Here is a 21,349-nt window from a genome sequence, read left to right on the forward strand (position 1 = left end):
GTACTACCAGAAGAAATCGCATCCACTGCTTGAGCAAATAGTCCAGCAACTGCCGCTGCTATTTAACACTCAGCCTGGTGCTTTTAGTAAATGTGCCAAGGGAATGCCTGTCACCAACCTCTTACATGCCCTTTTTGCTTGTGTCACTCCGACAGCTTCAGCCAGCAAAAAAATTAAGCTTTTAAACATACTCCCGCGCTGGACGTTGGCGCGCGCCCCCCATCTCTCTGGTTCGTGTTTCTGATTGGCTCTTGAAGGCAGAAAAAAAAATGTAAAACTCTCCTAAACTCGTCTAAACTTTGTACAAGAAGTGCTCTATATGAGCAATTTTTACTCCCGAGAGAGAACAGACCTTTAAGTCCAGTGTGCATGGAGCCTAAGAAACAGGAAACAAAGGCAATGAAGGCCAGCAGGTCCACAAAACAAACAGGTTAACAGAGGGGGCTCAATAGATTACAGAACAGCCTCAGGAACCTTACAAAGCCAGCATTAGTGTGGACAGAAGACCAGATGGCAGCCTTGCAAATCCTTGAAACAGTTGCCTGATGCTGAAAAATGCAAAATGCATTAGACACTAACTAAACTAATTGAGTGCACTCAGAGGAAGGGAGGAACACTGTCCCTAAAAAAAAAAAAAACAGCTTGCATGATAAATTGTTAAATCCACCTAGCAATGGTGGAGCAAGAAGCAGATTGCCCCTTACAGTTCACGTTTAGGAAAAACAAGCAGTGTCAGACTGTCGGAAGATAGCTGCAGTTTCCACATCCAGACAATAGACAGACAATACAGCGAAATCTTGTTAGGATGTTTCTGAGCAGGACAGAGAGATCGTAGGACAACATCTTGATTAGGTCTAAAGAAGAAGCCCAAAACAAAAAAAGTTTTCCCCCTAGCCTCTCTAGCTTGTGGAATAGGTGTATTGCAGTCATGGCTCCTGTCTGTCTACAAACAATCATGTATATGATGGAGAAAGCTGACACACAGCTGGAGATCCATAATGCAAATGTATTGCTAGAAGGCAAATATATCTGATGCAACAAGAACACTAATGTGTTTCAGCTGTTAAGCCTTAAGCCTCATGCACACGAGACGCAGTTAAACGCGCGTTCAGATGCAGTTGGACAGTTTTTTCAACTGCACCTGAACTCATTCAATGTTATCCTATGTGTCCATGCACACAGTCTCGTTTTTTTCCGTTTATATGCAGTTGCGTTTAATCTCGTTTTTCCAGAAGCAAAAAAATGCGTTCAGAAACAAAAATTTCTGCGTTTCAGACGCAAAACGCGGCAAAACGCGGTAAAACGCGGCAAAACGCCGCTACCGCGTTTAGCCGCGTTTGCGTTTATATGCGTTTTTAAAGGTGACCTTTTTTTTTACATTAAAAATCTCAAAAATGATTGCAAATGATGAAAAACCATTAGAAAAATATTTTAAACAATTGCAATTGCAAGTGGACAATCCACAACTTGTGGCAAGTGACGTGGCAAGTGGACAATCCACAACTTGTGGCAAGTGACATGGCAGGTGGCAAGTGATGTGGCAAGTAGACAATCCACAACTTGTGGCAAGTGACGTGGCAGGTGAAGTGGCAAGTGACGTGGAAAGTGGACAATAGACAACTTGTGGCAGGTGACGTGGCAAGTGACCTGGCAGGTGACGCGGCAAGTGACTTGGCAGGTGACGTGGCAAGTGGAAAATCAACATGTGGCAGGTGACTGGCATGTGACGTGGCAAGTGGACAATAGACAACTTGTGGCAGGTGACGTGGCAAGTGACCTGGCAGGTGACGCGGCAAGTGACTTGGCAGGTGACGTGGCAAGTGGAAAATCAACAACTTGTGGCAGGTGACTGGCATGTGACGTGGCAAGTGGACAATCCATAACTTGTGGCAGGTGACGTGGCAAGTGACGTGGCAAGTGACGTGGCAAGTGGACAATCCACTTGTGGCAGGGGACGTGGCAAGTGACGTGGCAAGTGGACAATCCACTTGTGGAAGGTGATGTGGCAAGTGACGTGGCGAGTGGACAATCCACAACTTGTGTCAGGTGACGTGGCAAGTGGACAATCCACAACTTGTGGCAGGTGACGTGGCAAGTGACGTGGCAGGTGATGTGGCAAGTAACGCGGCAAGTAGACAATCCACAACTTGTGGCAGGTGATGTGGCTGGTGACGTGGCAAGTGGACAATCCACAGCTTGTGGCAGGTGGCATGGCAGATGACGTGGAAAGTGGACAATCCACATCTCGTGGCAAGTGACGTGGCAGGTGATGTGGCAAATGACGTGGCAAGTGGACAATCCACAATTTGTGGCAGGTGACGTGGCAGGTGATGTGGCAAGTGGACAATCCACAACTTGTGGCAGGTGATGTGGCAAGTGATGTGGCAGGTGATGTGACAAGTGGACAATCCACATCTTGTGGCAAGTGACGTGGCAGCTGACGTGGCAAGTGACGTGGCAGGTGACGTGGCAAGTGACATGGCAAGTGGACAATCCACATCTCGTGGCAAGTGACGTGGCAGCTGACGTGGCAAGTGGACAATCCAAAACTTGTGGCAGGTGACGTGGCAAGTGACGTGGCAGGTGACGTGGCAAGTGATGTGGCAAGTGGACAATCCACAGCTTGTGGCAAGTGACGTGGCAAGTGGACAATCCACAACTTGTGGCAGGTGACGTGGCAAGTGACGTGGCAGGTGATGTGGCAAGTAACGCGGCAAGTAGACAATCCACAACTTGTGGCAGGTGATGTGGCTGGTGACGTGGCAAGTGGACAATCCACAGCTTGTGGCAGGTGGCATGGCAGATGACGTGGAAAGTGGACAATCCACATCTCGTGGCAAGTGACGTGGCAGGTGATGTGGCAAATGACGTGGCAAGTGGACAATCCACAATTTGTGGCAGGTGACGTGGCAGGTGATGTGGCAAGTGGACAATCCACAACTTGTGGCAGGTGATGTGGCAAGTGATGTGGCAGGTGATGTGACAAGTGGACAATCCACATCTTGTGGCAAGTGACGTGGCAGCTGACGTGGCAAGTGACGTGGCAGGTGACGTGGCAAGTGACATGGCAAGTGGACAATCCACATCTCGTGGCAAGTGACGTGGCAGGTGATGTGGCAAGTGACGTGGCAAGTGGACAATCCACAACTTGTGGCAGGTGACGTGGCAGGTGATGTGGCAAGTGACGTGGCAGCTGACGTGGCAAGTGGACAATCCAAAACTTGTGGCAGGTGACGTGGCAAGTGACGTGGCAAGTGATGTGGCAAGTGGACAATCCACAGCTTGTGGCAAGTGACGTGGCAAGTGGACAATCCACAACTTGTGGCAGGTGACGTGGCAGGTGACGTGGCAAGTGAACAATCCACAACTTGTGGCAGGTGACGTGGCAAGTGACGTGGCAGGTGAAGTGGCAAGTGACGCGGCAAGTAGACAATCCACAACTTGTGGCAGGTGATGTGGCAAGTGACGTGGCAGGTGATGTGGCAAGTCACGTGGCAAGTGGACAATCCACAACTTGTGGCAGGTGATGTGGCTGGTGACGTGTCAAGTGGACAATCCACAGCTTGTGGCAGGTGGCATGGCAGATGACGTGGAAAGTGGACAATCCACATCTCGTGGCAAGTGACGTGGCAGCTGACGTGGCAAGTGACGTGGCAAGTGGACAATCCAAAACTTGTGGCAGGTGACGTGGCAAGTGATGTGGCAGGTGACGTGGCAAGTGGACAATCCACAGCTTGTGGCAAGTGACGTGGCAAGTGGACAATCCACAACTTGTGGCAGGTGACGTGGCAGGTGACGTGGCAAGTGAACAATCCACAACTTGTGGCAGGTGACGTGGCAAGTGATGTGGCAGGTGATGTGGCAAGTGACGCGGCAAGTAGACAATCCACAACTTGTGGCAGGTGATGTGGCTGGTGACATGGCAAGTGGACAATCCACAGCTTGTGGCAGGTGGCATGGCAGATGACGTGGAAAGTGGACAATCCACATCTCGTGGCAAGTGACGTGGCAGGTGATGTGGCAAGTGACGTGGCAAGTGGACAATCCACAATTTGTGGCAGGTGACGTGGCAGGTGATGTGGCAAGTGGACAATCCCCAACTTGTGGCAAGTGACGTGGCAAGTGGACAATCCACAACTTGTGGCAGGTGCCGTGGCAAGTGACACGGCAAATGCAAGTGTACAACTGCTCTCTATGCTGCTGCTGCTCACTCTGATCAAAATAGCAGAAATAGTTAAAAAAAATGCTTTGAGAGCTTGGGGAGGGTCTACATGATGTTATCTTTATAAACGCGTCTAAACGCAAACGCGTCTAAACGCGTCTAAACGCGACATGCAAACGCGGCAAAACGCGCGTTTCTAAACGCGCGTTTCAGCTTTTTTTTAACAGAGGTTTCATCTGCGTCTCGTGTGCATGAGGCCTTACACATAGCAACTAGTGAATTGCCATTAACCATTCTCACTAATCTCAAGGAAATTGGAGAAGAAATCTCCTCTCAATATTCAGCTGTGAAATCAAACTTGCAACCATTAAAAACAATATGACCAATGCCTGGGGGTGTGGCCTGACCTTACATGGAGTAGGACACTTGCCGAGGAGCTCCGTCTGTTTATACTGCAATCTAAAGCATCCCGAGACCCAAAGACAAAATCCGCATACCTGACTTACCTCACCAGATGCTCCAGGCTCTGGGCGTCATGTCCCCACCAAAAACACAAAAATCCGCCACAGCAAAACTAGCTCAATACTGTCGACAGGATGGAGAGGAGCTGGAGGAAGATGGCGGTGCGTCAAAGGCAGGGGATGAGCAGACGGCGAGAGACACAGACAAGCTCCTGGAAGCGATTACATCAGGGCTCGACAAACCCCGGGCGCCAGGTCGCATTTGCGGATAGAATTAGCGACCTGGCGCAGCACAGCTGGGGGGGTATCCTGTTTCCGTGCACACCCCCCCGGCGTTGGGCCGCACCACCGCTGGCCGGTAATTGAGGCAGCGGCTTGTGGTGGCCGTTGGTATGACAACCAGCAATGCTAATGGAGCATCCCCTGCCTGTTTTCATTGCCCGCCTATCTCCTTCCCTTTACTTAGAACCCCTAAACATTATATATATTTTTTATTCTAACACCCTAGAAAATAAAATGGCGGTTGTTGCAATACTGTCTGTCACACCGTATTTTCGCAGCGGTCTTACAAGTGCACTTTTTTGGGGAAAAATTATTTATTTCATTAAAAAATAAGACAACAGTAAAGTTAGCCCAAGTTTTTTTTATATTGTGAAAGATAATGTTACGCCGAGTAAATTGATACCCAACAGGTCACGCTTCAAAATTGCGACAAACATTTACCCTTTAAAATCTCCATAGGCGACATTTAAAAAAATTCTACAGGTTGCATGTTTTGAGTTACAGAGGAGAGCTAGTGCTAGAATTATTGCTCTCGCTCTACGATCACGGCGATATATCACATGTGTGATTTGAACACCGCTTTCATATGCGGGCGCTACTCACGTATGCGTTCGCTTCTGCACGCGAGCTTGGCGCGACATGACGCATTTAAAATTATTTTTTTTTCTTATTTAACTTTTATTTTTTATTTTTTTACTGTTCCTTTAAAAAAATTGGTGTCACTTTTATTCCTATTACAAGGAATGTAAAAATCCCTTGTAATAGAAAAAAGCATGACAGGTCCTCTTAAATATGAGATCTGGGGTCAGAGAGACCCCAGATCTCATATGTCATTTGAAAAAAATAAAAATGAATAAAACGTCCCTCTAAGAGCTAATGGGCAATGACTTGGAGGGGGGCGCCATCTTCCCCTCACTCGTCTCCATGTCAGGCCAGGGACAGGTCCGGATCGCCGTTACCGACCTGGCTCCTAACTTTTTTAGCTGGCTCCTAGATTCCAAGCAAATTTGTCAAGCTCTGCATTACATTCTGCCGAACATCGCTAACTGCTCAGATAGAAGAAGTTAAAGTGAATATCTCTCTAATAAGCCAAGATCTACAAAAACTCAGTGATAGAGTCAGAACCACAGAGACTCGCAAGAGTACTGTAGAGGATGCCAGCCCTCCTTTGCAAACTGGGTCAAATCGCATGCAACAAATACAGCAGCTATTCTCCAAGCAGGATGACATGGAGAACAGACTCAGGAGATGCAATCTGCACCTAATCGGGCTCCTGGAGGGGGCAGAAAGTAAGGACCCTACCAAATTTCTTGAACAGTTGCCGATTACTTCCTATGGTAGAGATGGCTTCTCCCCCATGCTGGCGGTGGAAAGAGCGCATTGCATGCCGGCCAGACAATCCCCGCAAGGAGCCCCCCCCCCCACCGCACTTTTAACGTCAAGTTGCTAAATTACAAGGAAAGAGACACAGCACTGAGAATGGCCAGAGAAAAGGGCAACAGGCCCTGTCGCTGTCTTTCCCGACTTTTCGGTGGAGATACAACGCCACCGCCAAAGCTTTATGGAGGCTAAATGCAAGCTCAGTGATCACCATTTCAAATACGCCATGTTGTTCCCAGTCAGGCTTGGGGTGGAATACGACAGCATAGCATCGTTCTTTGAAGATCCTGAAGAATTGATCACCTGGATAGAACGCTGAACAACACCTGCAAGGGCGGATCGATCAAGTGAGTATAAAACACATTATCCGGTTAGTGCACCAGGCTTCCCACTGTATACTCTACTTATGAAATAGGGTCAGTTCAGACACCCTCTCTTACATTGTACTGAAGGGAGCCAGACTGTTCCCCTGTTCTAGTTGTGGAACTTAATGGACATCCCATCCTAGTTGAACGTTTTGCCATATCCCCTAACCTGAGATGGGACCTGTGACAGACCTAACCGGGACAGAGGCTGTTGGAGGGGCCAGAATGCGAGCCTCTTGCCTTGCGATTATGGGCCCTGGCATTTGGGGGAACGGTGCTCTTTGTGAGCTGTATGCCTGGAGATTGAGGTGGTGTTACTTGGATTCAGATCCATGTCCATCCATGAAGGTCACCAACTTTAACTAAAGAACTGTGATAACGGGCACCCTCATCTGAGGACTGTCACATTTTTCCACTAAGCTACTTAAGATGCAAGAGCCTCGGGAGAGCAACAGTCCTACCAGATATATGTACGGTGCAGCGTGACTTTGCCCCTTGCACCTACAAAGAACACAGTCCAAATACCTGGAGCCATGACAGAAAAGGACATGTTCCTATCCATGCATATGCCTGGGAACGTATTACTTTGCTATTTGTACACCTGCTTTCTTGGCTGACATCTAGCTACGTTTTAAAGCTACAGTGGCTCCATTTGTTTTTTTTCTCCTTGGCAAGATCAAACTGACTGTTATTTCCTTGACTCTGGTTAAAGTTTTGTTTAGGGAGTATGCCCCCACCAGTTGGGGAAGGTGCAGGGTAGGGAGGGTGGAACGGTACTACGGTTAAACTTAAAAAGTGTTTGCTGCTACTTGGACACAGGTTTCTGCCCAAAAATGCTTAATTTTGAAAAGGTACATATATGTTATATCATATTCACAATTGGTAGCGATGTTTGTGAGCGAGAAGGTTTCTGAAGGCTGGCTTACAAGAAACTAGGGTTACAGTTTGACTGAGCTGTTTAATACTATAGACAACCTCATATGGAGTCTATAAAATGTCTTACCTGGAGCGTGAGGGGCCTGCTTGAGGAAATCAAGCGTACGGCAGCCTTCGCATTCCTTAAGAAACAGAGGGCTGATGTGGTGGTATTGGTGGAAACACATGTGGAGGGCAGACTGCAGATGGCCCTCTGGCGCCCATGGATTGGATGGGCGTTCCACTCAATGTACACATCCCATTCTAGAGGAGTGTTTGTGCTCATTGCAAAATCGGTACACTTTGAGCTCTGTGAGGCCTAAACTGACCCACAGTGTACAGATGCATTCTTAACCACTAAAATTATATGGGGAACCATTCCTCATCATGGCATTCTATGTCCCTCCCTTGTTCTCCATATCAATAATCATGGAGGGTTTCTCCTTCACAGACAGACACCCCGCGATACAGGCAGTCTGGCTAGGAGACTTCAACACCATATTGAATACTATGCTTGACAGGCTTAGACCCCCATCATTAGTTGCAGGACAGACAGGAGACAGCAACGTCTCCAAACTCATCTCTTCCATTCACCCAATTGATACCTGGAGAAATAGAATCCCACAAGCGCGTGAGTACTCATGCTTCTCTGCCACGCACGAAGTTGGTAACTTCCTGAGGACAGACAATCTGATAGGCCGAAATTCATAGAGGTTGAGTCACTTTATCGTGACACAATTCCATCCACAGATTCAATCCGGAAATCAAGCCTTCACTGAGCCAGCAGCTGCATGATCTAACCAGGTGGATTTCCCGGATTTACTTATACCTGCTGTTCACTCCGGGTGCCAGGACATTAGGCACCCATACATGTGAGTTTAATACCTTTATACTTTTTGGAATAAAAAGCTCTTTATCAACAGTACTGCGCAATGAGGCTTTTTCTATTAAATCTATTTATATGAGGAACATTCACCGCTGCCAATCATTGGTCCAGAGGATATCCATAGGGGTCGCCCCACACACGCATTTGACCTAACTAGCGATAGTTGGTCCACTCCCAGCAGAGGCACGAGACAGGGCTGACCGCTTTCCCCACTCCTATATGCACTGGCTGCGGAACCCCTTGCCGTGTCCATCCGTGCAAATCCAGAGATCAGAGGGCTAACATTCGGACCTCTAACTGAAAAAATCAGTCTCTACGCTAACACTTTGCTCTACCTATCCGATTCTGGACCTTCCTTACACAATGCCCTACAAATGATTTAACAATTTGGGACATTCTCCGGTCTGAAGATCAATTGGGGAAAGTCTCAGATTCTGCCAATTGACAGTTTTCCACCCGAAGAATCTCAGACCAAATTTACCACTTCAGGGGGTCGATATAATCAAATACCTGGGTATATAATATATATCCAGAACCCCGACAAACTACATTGCCTTAAATATCGAACTACTATTTTCCCTAGTTAAGTCTAAAATACACACTTGGTCCCGCTTGCCCCTGGGGGTATGGGTCGCATTAACCTAATAAAGATGGTACTACTACCCAAGGTGCTGTATATTCTATGGCACACTCCAGTTTATTTACCCCTAAAAAAAATTAAATCGCTGGAAGCTCTCCTTAAACCCTTCATGTGGGGGAATAATGGACACAAACTTTCATGGCAGACACTTAAAAATCCAACCGACACAGCCCTCCCAGACTTTAATCACTACTACCCCGTTTCCCCTAAAATAAGACCTAGCGTGAGTGTCGGTGATGGCTGCAATATAAGCCCTACCCCCAAATAAGCCCCACCCTCTTTCCCCGAAAATAAGCCCTACCCTGAGAATAAGACATAGAAGGACTTTAACTAGGGCTTATTAGGGGGGTAGGGCTGATATTGCAGCCATCGTTGAAGGTCGCTGGTTCGAATCCCAACCCGACACTACCTGCCTGGAGTTTGCATGTTCTCCTTGTGCCTGCGTGGGTTTCCTCTGGGTACTCCGGTTTCCTACCACACTCCAAAGACAAGCAGGTAGGTTAATTGGCTTCTGTCCAAAAATTGTCCCTAGTACATGAATGGGGACCTTAGATTGTGGGCTCCTTGAGGGCAGGGACCGATGTGAGTGTGAAATGTACAGGGACAATTGTAGACACTCAGGTTGAACTGGATGGACTGGCGTCTTTATTCAACCTAGTTACTAACTATGTAACTATAACTATGTAACCCCCAACTGTGATAGAATGGAAGAGGGATGTAAACATGACCTTGGCACACAAAAAAATCCTATACATCAATAGCTGCTGTCCAGCCAAATATAACAGAATTTGGGACTGTTGGCTACAAGAATCCGAAACCCGTACATAAGGGACGTAAAACATTAACATCAATGTAATAGTACATGTTAATTTTACATATCCTTATATACCAATTGACTCACTCTCACATAAGTGCCTACCAAGTTTATGATGATTTGTATATGTAATGTAATTACATTATATGCAGTGCTTTTCTTTTTACCAGTGCCATGTACACCTTTGCCTAATAAAACTTTTGTTCAAACGAAAAAAAAAACAATATAACCAAACAGCAAATCTTCGTCTGATCACCAACTCACAATAGAAAAATGTAGTCACATAAAATGAACACAAACAAAGTAAGATATCTCTTAAAGATCTTTTTCCACCTTACATCCTCCCTTTCTATTCATTATATGTAGTCCCTCAGGACCTGGGTTTCAATAGCAAAACCATCAAAGCCAGCGACCAAAAAACAGAATGGTGAATCAGTTTTTGAGACAAAGATTCAAATGAACAAGGAAGGTCAGCGGAAAGTCTGCCAGGAGTCAAACAAGGTCTGAGTACTATGTCCTCCTTGGCCAGTTCGGTATGATGGGAATCACCTGAATGTGCTCCATCTGGATCCTGTGGAAGTTTCAGAGAAGAAAAGGTGTAGAACAGGTTGAAGAGACCCCACTGAGCCACCAGAGCATCCACTTTCGAAGTCTAGAGGATCTCTGGACCTGGAGATAAACCTGTTCAGTAGAGTAGGTGAAGACACTACTAAATCTAAACATTGATGACTGAGGAAATCCGCCTGCCAATTGACAATGCCCGGAATGTGCACAGCAAATAGGAATGGAAAGTTTAGCCAAAGCCAAAAATAAGTCTACATCTCTTTAAGCTGCAAGACTTTCGGTTCTCCCTGATGGTTGATCTATGCCACTATTGTGGCATTATCTGACTGAATCCGAGATGACCTTGAAGTTGAGAAGTTCAGCCTTGCAGGGGCAACCAAGTCGCTCTATGCTGCATGACTGAGGAATGTTCCTCCGATAACCAAGTCCCCTACATCAAGAGGGTATCAGAGACCCCTCCCCAGCCTAATAGGTTGGCACCCATCATGAGAACCTTACGGACTAGTGGGAAAAGAGAAGCTCCCGACTCAAACTATGGATTTATGACCCACCATGGTAGGACAATCCTGGTTTCACTGGTCAAGAGGATGTGACAGTCTTAGCTTTCTTGCCAGAATGTTAAGTTGCAACTGTCTGAAGCGGAATTTGGCATAAAGAACTGGCTTAAAGGGGGCCACAATTAAGCCTGGAGCCCTCATGCTAAAGTAGTGGGTTTGTCAGCTCCTGGGCTGCAAAGTCTGAACATGGAAGTAGAAGGTCTGGAGTTTGTCCTGATGGAGGAAAACTGCATAGGGTTGCATCATGGATTAGGCTGAGATACTCCAAGCAATGAGATAGTTCCACTGAAGACTTCTGGAGATTCAGGATCCACTCAAATCTCCGTTGGGACTGGGTAGTTGATCTAGCATTAAAAGAGCAATATATACTTGAACGTGATTTATAAAAATGCTTATCATAGCAAAATGTCCTCCACTGCATGGAAATCTACACTGCAGGAGAATATTTGCATTCTGGGCAATGGATGATAGAGCCTGTCCTCTCAGAAGGAGGCCACCCAGAAATCCCAGTTGGGGTGTCCTGAGAGTGCAACAAACAAGGCAAGGACCGGGGCTAGCACCGTGGTGAAAATCCTAGATGCAGAGGACCAAGGCTAGAACCGTGGTGAAAACCTAAAATACAGTGGACAAACCAAAGGACAGTGCAACAAATTCATAATATGGCAAGCTCACTGGAAATGTTAATGCACAGGGAAGATGGGGACATGCAAGTAGTCATTCTTGAGGTCCATGGAGGCCAAGAGGTCCCCTAAGTGGAAGCAAGCAATGACTGAGGGGTGAATTCTGTATGGAACTTTTCAATCCAGAGGAAAGTGTTTAAAACCTTCAGATCCAGTGTAGGGTGGATGAGCCTTTTGCCTTGGGGTGGTAAATATATTTGAATGATCTTTCTCTGCAACAGTAACGAGAGAATTTCTTCCAGGGCATCCTGGAGGTCCACCAGTTTCTGCAGGGACATTGACAAGTTTGAGAACATGATATGAGTTGGCGGTAGAGACGAAATTTCAGGTTGTAGCCACAGCATACCAAGCTCTGGATACAAATTTCACAATACTAAATGGCCAGAAAGACCAGCAGATATATCCCCCTTTCAAAAGCAGGGGCATCCTTTACATAGGTACATAGTAGGTGAGGTTAAAAAAAGACCAAGTCCAACCTATGTGTGTGTGATTATATGTCAGTATTACCTTGTATATCTATGTATGTTGTAGTTGTTCAGGTGCTTATCCAAGACCCCTTTCACACTGGGGCGCTTTCACATTAAAAAAAGTGCCCAAAAACCTATTTCCACTAAAATCAATGAATGCTTTCACACTGAGGCAGTGCGGTGAAAAAACGCCCCTCTATTGAAATTAATGGAAAGCTTTTCAAAAGTGCTCAAATTTTTTACTGGCAGTTTAGAAGTGCCTCAGTGTGAAAGGGGCCTAATAGTTTTTTGAAACTATCCATGATCCCCAACCCCCCCGCTATTTCACATCCTTGCCGCTCTTACAGTAAAGACCCCTCTATGTAGTTTATGGTTAAACCTCTTTTCTTCTAACTTTAATGAGTGGCCACGTGTCTTGTTAAACTCCCTTCCGCAAAAAAAGTTTTATTCCCATTGTGGGGGTCAACAGAATAAATTCAGTGCTTACAACCTTTCTTCATAACCAATATCCTCCAAACCCTTTATTAGCTTTGTTGCCCTTCTTTGTACTCACGCCATTCCCAGTACATTCTTCCTGAGGACTGGTGTCCAGAACTGGACACCATACTCCAGGTGCGGCCGGACCAGAGTCTTGTAGAGTGGGAAAATTATTGTTTCATCTCTGGAGTTAATCCCTTTTTTAATGCATGCCAATATTCTGTTTGCTTTGTTAGCATTAGCTTGGCATTGCATGCCATTGCTGAGCCTATCATCTACTAGGACTCCAAGGTCCTTTTCCATCCTAGATTCCCCCAGAGGTTCTCCCTCTAGTGTATAGATTGCATTCATACTTTTGCCACCTAAATGTTTTATGTAACATTTTTCTACATTAACCACTTAAGCCCCGGACCAATTTTCAGCCTAAGGACCAGAGGTCTTTTTACAATTTCGCACTGCACTGCTTTAACGGGTAATTGCGCGGTCATGCAATATTGTACCCAAACAAAATTTGCGTCCTTTTCTTCCCACAAATAGAGCTTTCTTTTGATGGTATTTGATTGCCTCTGCGATTTTTATTTTTTACGATATAAAAGGAAAAAGACTGAAAATTTTGAAGAAAAAAAAAAGATATTATCTACTTTTTGTTATAAGAAAAATCGAATAAACTAAATTTTAGTCATACATTTAGTCCAAAATGTATTCAGCCACATGTCTTTAGTAAAAAAAAAAAAAATGTCAATAAGCGTATATTTATTGGTTTGCGCAAAAATTATAGCGTCTACAAACTAGAGTACATTTTCTGGAATTTACACAGCTTTTAATTTATGACTGCCTATCTTATTTCTTGAGGTGCTAAAATGGCAGGGCAGTACAAACCCCCCCCCCCCAAATGACCCCATTTTGGAAAGTAGACACCCCAAGAAAATTGCTGAGTGGCATGTTGAGTCCGTTGAATATTTTTTTTGTCCCAAGTGATTGAATAATGACACAAAAAAAAAAAAAGTTTACAAAAAGTTGTCACTAAATGATATATTGCTCACACATGCCATAGTTCTATGTGGAATTGCACCCCAAAATATATTCTGCTGCTTCTCCTGAGTACGGGGATACCACATATGTGGGACTTTTTGGGAGCCTAGTCGCGTACGGGACCCCGAAAACCAATCACTGCCTTCAGGATTTCTAAGGGTGCAAATTTTTGATTTCACTCCTCACTACCTATCACAGTTTCGAAAGGCCATAAAATGCCAAAATAGCACAACCCCCCCCCCCCCCAAATTACCCCATTTTGGAAAGTAGACCCCTTAAGCTATTTACTGAGAGGCATGTTGAGTCCATGAAATATTTTATATTTTGCCACAAGTTGCAGGAATTAAAAAAAATTTTTTTTTTGCACAAAGTTGTCACTAAATGATATATTGCTCACACATGCTATGGGCATAAGTGAAATTACACCCCAAAATTCATTCTGCTGCTTCTTTTGAGTACAGGGATACCACATGTGGGGGACTTTTTGGGAACCTAGCCGCGTACGGGACCCCGAAAACCAAGCACCGCCTTCAGGATTTAAATATAAAACGCTACCAAAAAAAACTGTTAGCGATCGCAGGGATCAGGTCTGACTCTGCGAACGCTGCAGTTATGTGTTTAGTGTTTTGTAAGTGACAGTGATCGATCGATGCTGCACTTGGGTGGGCTGGGCGGAGGGGCAAAACGCAGCCGTTAGCAGGTATCTGGGCTGATCCCGCTAACAATGCGTTTTTTTGGAACCCTAAACTGCTGGGGACGCTAGTATAGATCTGATCAGATCAGATATTGATCTGTTCAGATACTATACCACTACGGGAGGTGTATGCTTTGTGCGTGGGTGTTAGCGGTACTGGCACTAACCTAGCGCTGCCTGGGGTGACGCAGACCCTGACCCTAAAACCTAATTGATATCACCCGCTGGGTGATCAGGGGGTTAAACCTTTATTGAGTAATAAATGGTGGGTGCCCTGATGCTATAAAAAGCAAACTAACTAACCAAAGTCACCCGTAACACTTATACGGTGATCGCTGGTGAAAGGGTTAACTCTAGGGGCAATCAGGGGGTTAAAATCTTTATTAGGTAGTATATGGGGGTACCTAACGCTATAAAAACCTGGCGGTGAACCTAAAAAAATAACTAGCTACCTAGCGGCACCAGTGACACTAATGCAGCAATCAGAAAAACGATCGCTTAGTGACACTGGCAAAAGGGGGTGAAAGGGTTAACTCTAGGGGCAATCAGGGGGTTAAACCTTTATTAGGGGGATAGGGGGCTACCCTGGACCTAACACTAACTGCCCTGACACTTTTTACTGTCACAACTGACACTAAATGCAGTGATCCGTAAATAAATGATCACTACAATCAGTGACACTGTGACTGGGGGGGGTGGCGGCTGGGGGGGATCAGGGGGGTGATTTGTGTGCCTATGTGTACCTACATGTCAGTGTAGTGTTGGTGCACTTACTATCTCTGCTCTCCTCGCAGTCCGGTCAAAAAGACCGCCCCGAGGAGAGTGACATCACTTCCTCCCTGCCTGTGTTTACACTACACAGGCGGGGGAAGCTTCTCATTCGCCAGGAGCGATCGAGAGGGGATGGCCAGAAACCAACAGCCATCCCCTCATCCCGGATCGTTCCTGAAGCGAAATGGACTGCCGCAGCCAGCGGGAGGGGGTCCGATCGGACCCCCCCACCCGCTGGAAGGCAAGCACACACATGTACGTGCTTGTGCCTGTCGGTGCCATTGTGCCGACGTACATTTACATGCGGCGGTCCTTAAAGTGGTTGTAAACCCTTACAAACCACTTTGACCTACAGGTAAGCCTAGATTAAGGCTTACCTGTAGGTCCAAGAAATATCTCCTAAACCTATACGGTTTAGGAGATATTTGCCCGAAGACAGGCACCGCTGTCTACGGCGCATGCGCCGTAGACAGCGGCGCGCAGGCGCACTGAGCGCGGCATTTCCAACAATGGAGCTGCCGCGCGTGTCGGCTCCCATGCGCATGCGCGGGAGTGACGTCATCGCGGTTCTGCCGAATCACAGCGGCGGAGCTGCGAGACCCCACCGAAAAGATGGATGCGCCGGACTACAGGGGACAGCGGTGACATCGCTGGCTCCTGTGTCAGGTAAGTGACACATAATGGGCTACTATGCGATGCATAGTAGTCCATTATGCTTTGCCTTTGCAGGGAATGAAAGAGGAAGTAAACCCATCAGGGTTTACTTCCTCTTTAAGTGGTTAAAACTCATTTGCCATGTAGTTGCCCACCCTGTTAATTTGTTCAGATCTTCTTGCATTCTTCCTTTATTGAGAAGATAACATATTTGTGGAACTGGTAGACTGAGTAGTTCAGGCCTTCTGGGGGAATGAAGGTCCAGGCTTTGCCTTGTAACTGTGCAAGAAACAAAAAACTCTTCATAGGGTCAGAAGAAAAGTGTTACTTTATTTTTCCTGTGAAAAAGGTAATTTTCCTCCCAGTGACTTTCTTGATAAAATTGTCCAGGGATTCACTTTCCATGTCTGTCCTGGACCTGCAGATGGGGCAGCAGAGCACAGAATAAATGACAGAGGTAGTTGGGAGGTCTGGGTTTGGTACCTGCCTTATGTCAGTTGCAACAAATTCGTGAAATAACCCAGGCTGGTGACCTTTGGAATGGCTTATGCAGGCTGCTCCAGGTCAAAAAACCTATGTACTGCATCAGAAAGGACTGAAATGGTCCTTACATTAAGTAGAGATTTCAACAGACTGAGACTCCTCGGGGACCAGGTCAACAAAAGCAGACAAGGCACAACCCTTATCCTCCTAAGTAATCCCTGCATTCTGAATAAACCAACATGACTGAAGTCCTCGACATAAATAAGACAAAGCTGCAGAGAACTCCTCAAGATAAGCAGAAAGGAACCACCTCTGAAAGAGGTTGAATAGGCCTCTGAGGAGGGTAGAAAATCAGGCAGGGAACAAAGGTCTAGGCTATTACCTCCATCTATGAATAGTCACTTGGAGGCAGCAGAGAGCCCAATTGTGTCCTTGAGGATCAGAGTGCTGGAGCATTTGAGCAGATGGTGACAAAATATAAGCCGGTCCACACGCGTAGTTCAAAATGGCATGGCGCATGCGCAGTACGAGTCACCATGGTAGAATCAGTGCAGGCTAAATTGGGGTGACTGGGCAGCGGGGCCTGAGGTTGACACCAAAAGTGTTAACTCTCCCACATCACACTTGTGACAAAGAAGTGTCGCAGATGGAGCTACCAAGATTTTTAACCCCTTGGAGGACTTGGATCAGTCAAACAGGCTCCCAGAAGGGCCAAAGCCATGACCTTTTGCAGCATTGCTCTTTAGACTCCTGCGGTCCTCAGCAGATAAATAAGTAGGATCCTTCTGGTGGGTATACACCCTAATAAAGCATCAGGGAAAGGGTTTTCTCAGATGGGTGGACCACATCTATAGACCTGTAAAGCACTCTGTGGCTAACTCATCACATTGCACCAAGGGTAGCTAGATTAAAGTGCACAAAGGAACACAATACAGGCCAGCTCTGCAAATTATTCCCAGAGAATTCTGGGTACAGCTTCCAGGGAAAAGAGGAACATCGGTCGCTCCAGAAGCAGAGCCCCAGAGGCTTTGCATGAACTTAAAATTCTTGCTAGTAGAAAAAAATCCAGACAAAAAAAAAAAAAAGGAGGTGGAACAAACAAGCCATGGTTTGCTTCTCTCACAGGAGGACACTAGTAAAAGGAGGGGTAGGAGTGGTTATACTTGTTTGCCACTGTCCAGTCTTCTAAAGGCAGCTGCATAGTCCCATGTTCCTGTCTACTTCTACTGTGTCCAATAATGTAAGATTAAGATAAAATATTTCAAATCCTCTGCTAAATGAGAAAGAGCCAAATTTAACAAATGGGCACCAGATGCTACTGGAAAGTTGCTTGATAAATTCTCTTCATTGTGCTTATTACTTACTTGTATGAAAAGTGCATGTGCCAGAAAGGGAATTTTTCTCAGAACCCTGCCACTTAGACCTTCACTTTTTCTGAAACAATATAAAAATTGCAGTAAAAATATTTTGTGACAGTTTAATTCACAATTAATGTATAATTTTTACCATATAAATCAAACTATACACACACAAAGGTTACCTTTAGATAAATCAATATGTCAAAATGAACAGAAGATTCAGATACAATAACTGACAATGAATGCAATTATCACCTTTTCCTGTGAAAGGCATGCTCGGATCCACCCCTCCGATGTCTGGTTGCTGGTATCGAGAACCAACAATGTAGCTGATGAGGTGGGGCCAAGCTTGGCCTTTAATTAGAATTATTCAAGTGACAGGTTTATTTAAAGCGGTAGTAAACCCGCACATTTTTTATTTTTTTTAACCTGCAAAGCAAAAGGCATAATGAGCTATTATGCACCGCATACTAGCTCATTATGAAATACTTACCTTAGAACGAGGCCCCGACATCTGGCCCGATCCACGCCGAGGGAGCTGACATGCTCCCTCGGCGTTTCTTCCGGGTATCGCGGCTCCGGCGCTGTGAGTGGCCGGAGCCGCGATATCGTCACTCCCGCGCATGCGCGCGGGAGATTTCAGTCCGGCCGCTCGGCTGCTGCCGGATTTTGACGGCGAGAAACCCCTTGTGCGCATGCGCCGCTGCAGTCAGCGGCGCATACCGAGGGGAATATCTCCTAAACCGTACAGGTTTAGGAGATATTTTTTTTACCTACAGGTAAGCCTTATTATAGGCTTTCCTGTAGGTAAAAGTTAAAAATGTGGGTATACAACCACTTTAACCACTTCAGCCCCGGAAAGGTTTTAGCTCCTTAATGACCAGGCCATTTTTTGAGATATGGCAGTGCATTACTTTAACTGACAATTGCACGGTCATGCAGAGTCGTACCCAAATAAAATTGATGCCCTTTTTTTCCCACAATTAGAGCTTTCTCTTTTGGTGGTATTTGATCACCTCAGCGGTTTTTATTTTTTGCACTATAAACAAAAAATACTAACATTTTTGAAAAAAAAAAAAATTATATATATATATATTTTTTTTACTTTCTGCTATAATACATAACCAAAAAAAAACCCTAATGTCTTCATCAATTTAGGCCAGTATGTATTCTTTCTGGGATGTAAATCACAATAAGCACATACTGATTGGTATGCACAAAAGTTATAGAGTCTACAAACTATGAGATAGATTTATGGACTTTTAATTGTTTTTAATGGTGGCAATCAGCGATTTTCCGCAGGACTGTGACATTGCGATGGACAAATTTGATTTTGTTGGAGCTAGTGACAACAATACAGCGATCTGTGCTAAAAAATAAATAATAATGCACTGACACTGTATAAATGACACTGGCAAGGAAAGGGGTTAACATCAGGGCCAATCAAAGGGTTAACTGTGTTCCCTGGGTGTTTTCTAACTGTGTGGGGGTGGTCCGACAGGAAGAACACAGAGATCCCTGTTCCTGCTTACAAGGAACAGAAGATCTCTGTGTTTTTCCCTGTCAGAATGGGGATCTGTCTTGTTTACACAGGGAGATCCCTGTTCTGCCTCCCTGCAGATCCATCGCGGGTGGCTGGCGGACATGGGGTCCCGTGCAGCGGCAGTATCTATGGCACGAAATGCATGACATGACATACAGGCACGTGGTTTCACTCAATAGAACCACCCTGTCACAGTATATATGCGTTGGGCGATTGTTAAGCGATTAAAGTGTTTGTAAACCTCAGACATGAAATATGAACAAAGCATATGCCTCTATAGTGTGTAGTGTCTCAATAAACAGCACCAAGTCATTTCTGTCAGCTGCTTCCTTCCTCTTCTATCATCACTTCTGATGAGTTTTTGTAAAACCAAGAGGAAAAATGTGACACGGGAGGGTGCTCCAGCTGACTGAGCCTCAGCTCTGTTCCTGTGTGAAGGGGCGGGGAGTGTCCCTTTTCTCCAATCAGTTATAGCAAAGTGTAACTTCAGCTCTACATTCTCTTATTTCTGTATGTTCAGAAAAGCTGTAAAAAATGCTGGACTTTAAAAGGCTGTAGAGAAGAGGAAACTGCAGATAAATAGGTACAACTTATGCAGAAGGATTTGTTTCATCTCCATATCACCGGAGGCCAGTAACTATACTGGGCATATTTAAGAGTTAACAACCAATTTAAACATGTTTTTGTAAAAACGTTTTGTCGTAAAACAATGTGAGCATTTAAAAGTTACCCAGAGAAAAAAAAAATCGCACAATCTAGGAGTCATACACTATTTTAAGAGCCAACAGTTATTTTAAATTTATGAACAAATTCACTAAAGCAAAGATCCAGCCACAATTTCAGATCTGTTGGCTACAGGATTTAGCCAACCTGTCAGAACACAGAAAACATTGAGTTCAATTTTAAACTGAAAAGTACTCTTCCAGAAATCCAATATACTCGTAAATTTCTCTTTGATAACCCAGTGCCTTTGTTCAACTGAAATCCCATTCAGTGCTGTCAGGCCTTCTGTTACAGAACTCTGGCTATCCCACATTGCTCTCTGTCTTAAGCTGTCCTGGAGCTTAGGCACGTGATGTCATCTCGCACAGGACCTGCAGTTTGCACTGAGCAGCAGCAGCCGATGGAACTGGCATCTATACAGATTATATGCTATTCATTTTCATGTCGAGGATTGGCACCAACACATGAGTTTATAGGTGTAATTTTAAATGGATTGTAAAGTCAGAAGTTTATCTTAATGCATTCTATGCATTAAGATTAAAATCCTTCTGTGTGCAGCAGCCCCCCTTGGCCCCTCTAATACTTACCTGAGCCCCATCTCTGTCAAACTATGCCAATGAGTATCTCAGCTGTCTGAGACTCTCCCTTCTGATTGGCTAAGACACAGCAGTGGCGCCATTGGCTCCCACTGCTGTCAATCAAAGTCAGTCAGCCAAACAGAAGAGAGAGGGGACAGGGCCAGGGCAGGCCACGGATTGTGTCTGAATGGACACAAGGAGCTGTGACTCAGCTTAGGTGCCCCCTTAGCAGGCTGCTTGCTGTGGGGGCACTCGACAGGAGGGAGGAGCCAGGAGCACAAAAGAGGGACCCCAGAAGACGAGTATCAAGGCTACTCTGTGCAAATCCACTGCACAGGGCAGATAAGTATGATATGTTTGTTATTTTTATAGAAAAAAAAAAGACTTTACAATCACTTTAATATTTGATTGTAATAAAGCGCATCGCTCTGTGGAAAGTGTTTCCTCTTGTTCCTATGTTGGGCTGACTGTTTGGTGATTGCATTCCTTATGTTGCATACCATGCTAATGACCCATTTATACATAAGGGTCTAAGAATCTGGTAAGCGTTTACACTGTAAAGTAAATATATTCCAAACACAGACCTGTTTTTTTACAGTAACAGCTAAAGATACAGGGTGACCCTCTAACCGTGTCATGTCACTGGTCCCTGTGTAGGGTTCAGGCTTCACCCATCATGGTGGGCAAATCCCCCAAGAGGTCTTCAGGGTCTCAGTTCCATAGCAATGGGCCATGGCTGTGGACCTGTATAGTACCCTGCAGTTAACTACATGTGTTGCACCACCGTGCTAAGGTCAGTGTCCATACAGGATCCACTGACCGAAGGAACATTACAGGACACCTCCACAGCATGGATTCAGGGT

The 21,349-nt window shown here is 45.5% G+C and overlaps 1 protein-coding gene across 4 annotated transcripts in view; it reads right to left on the reverse strand.

Moving 5' to 3' along the window:
* TRIP13 (thyroid hormone receptor interactor 13) overlaps nucleotides 1–21,349 on the reverse strand; it is a 187,251-nt gene that overhangs the window by 29,888 nt on the left and 136,014 nt on the right. For all 4 annotated transcript variants that reach the window (XM_077491827.1, XM_077491826.1, XM_077491825.1 and 1 more), the window contains one exon: nucleotides 17,649–17,718. In XM_077491827.1, the coding sequence (XP_077347953.1) occupies nucleotides 17,649–17,718 (70 nt within the window). The remainder of the gene's footprint in view (nucleotides 1–17,648; nucleotides 17,719–21,349) is intronic.

The sequence above is a fragment of the Lithobates pipiens genome, unplaced genomic scaffold, assembly GCF_037356315.1.
Source record: "Lithobates pipiens isolate NorthernLeopardFrog02 unplaced genomic scaffold, aLitPip1_a1.2 Scaffold_19, whole genome shotgun sequence".
NCBI lineage: Eukaryota > Metazoa > Chordata > Amphibia > Anura > Ranidae > Lithobates > Lithobates pipiens.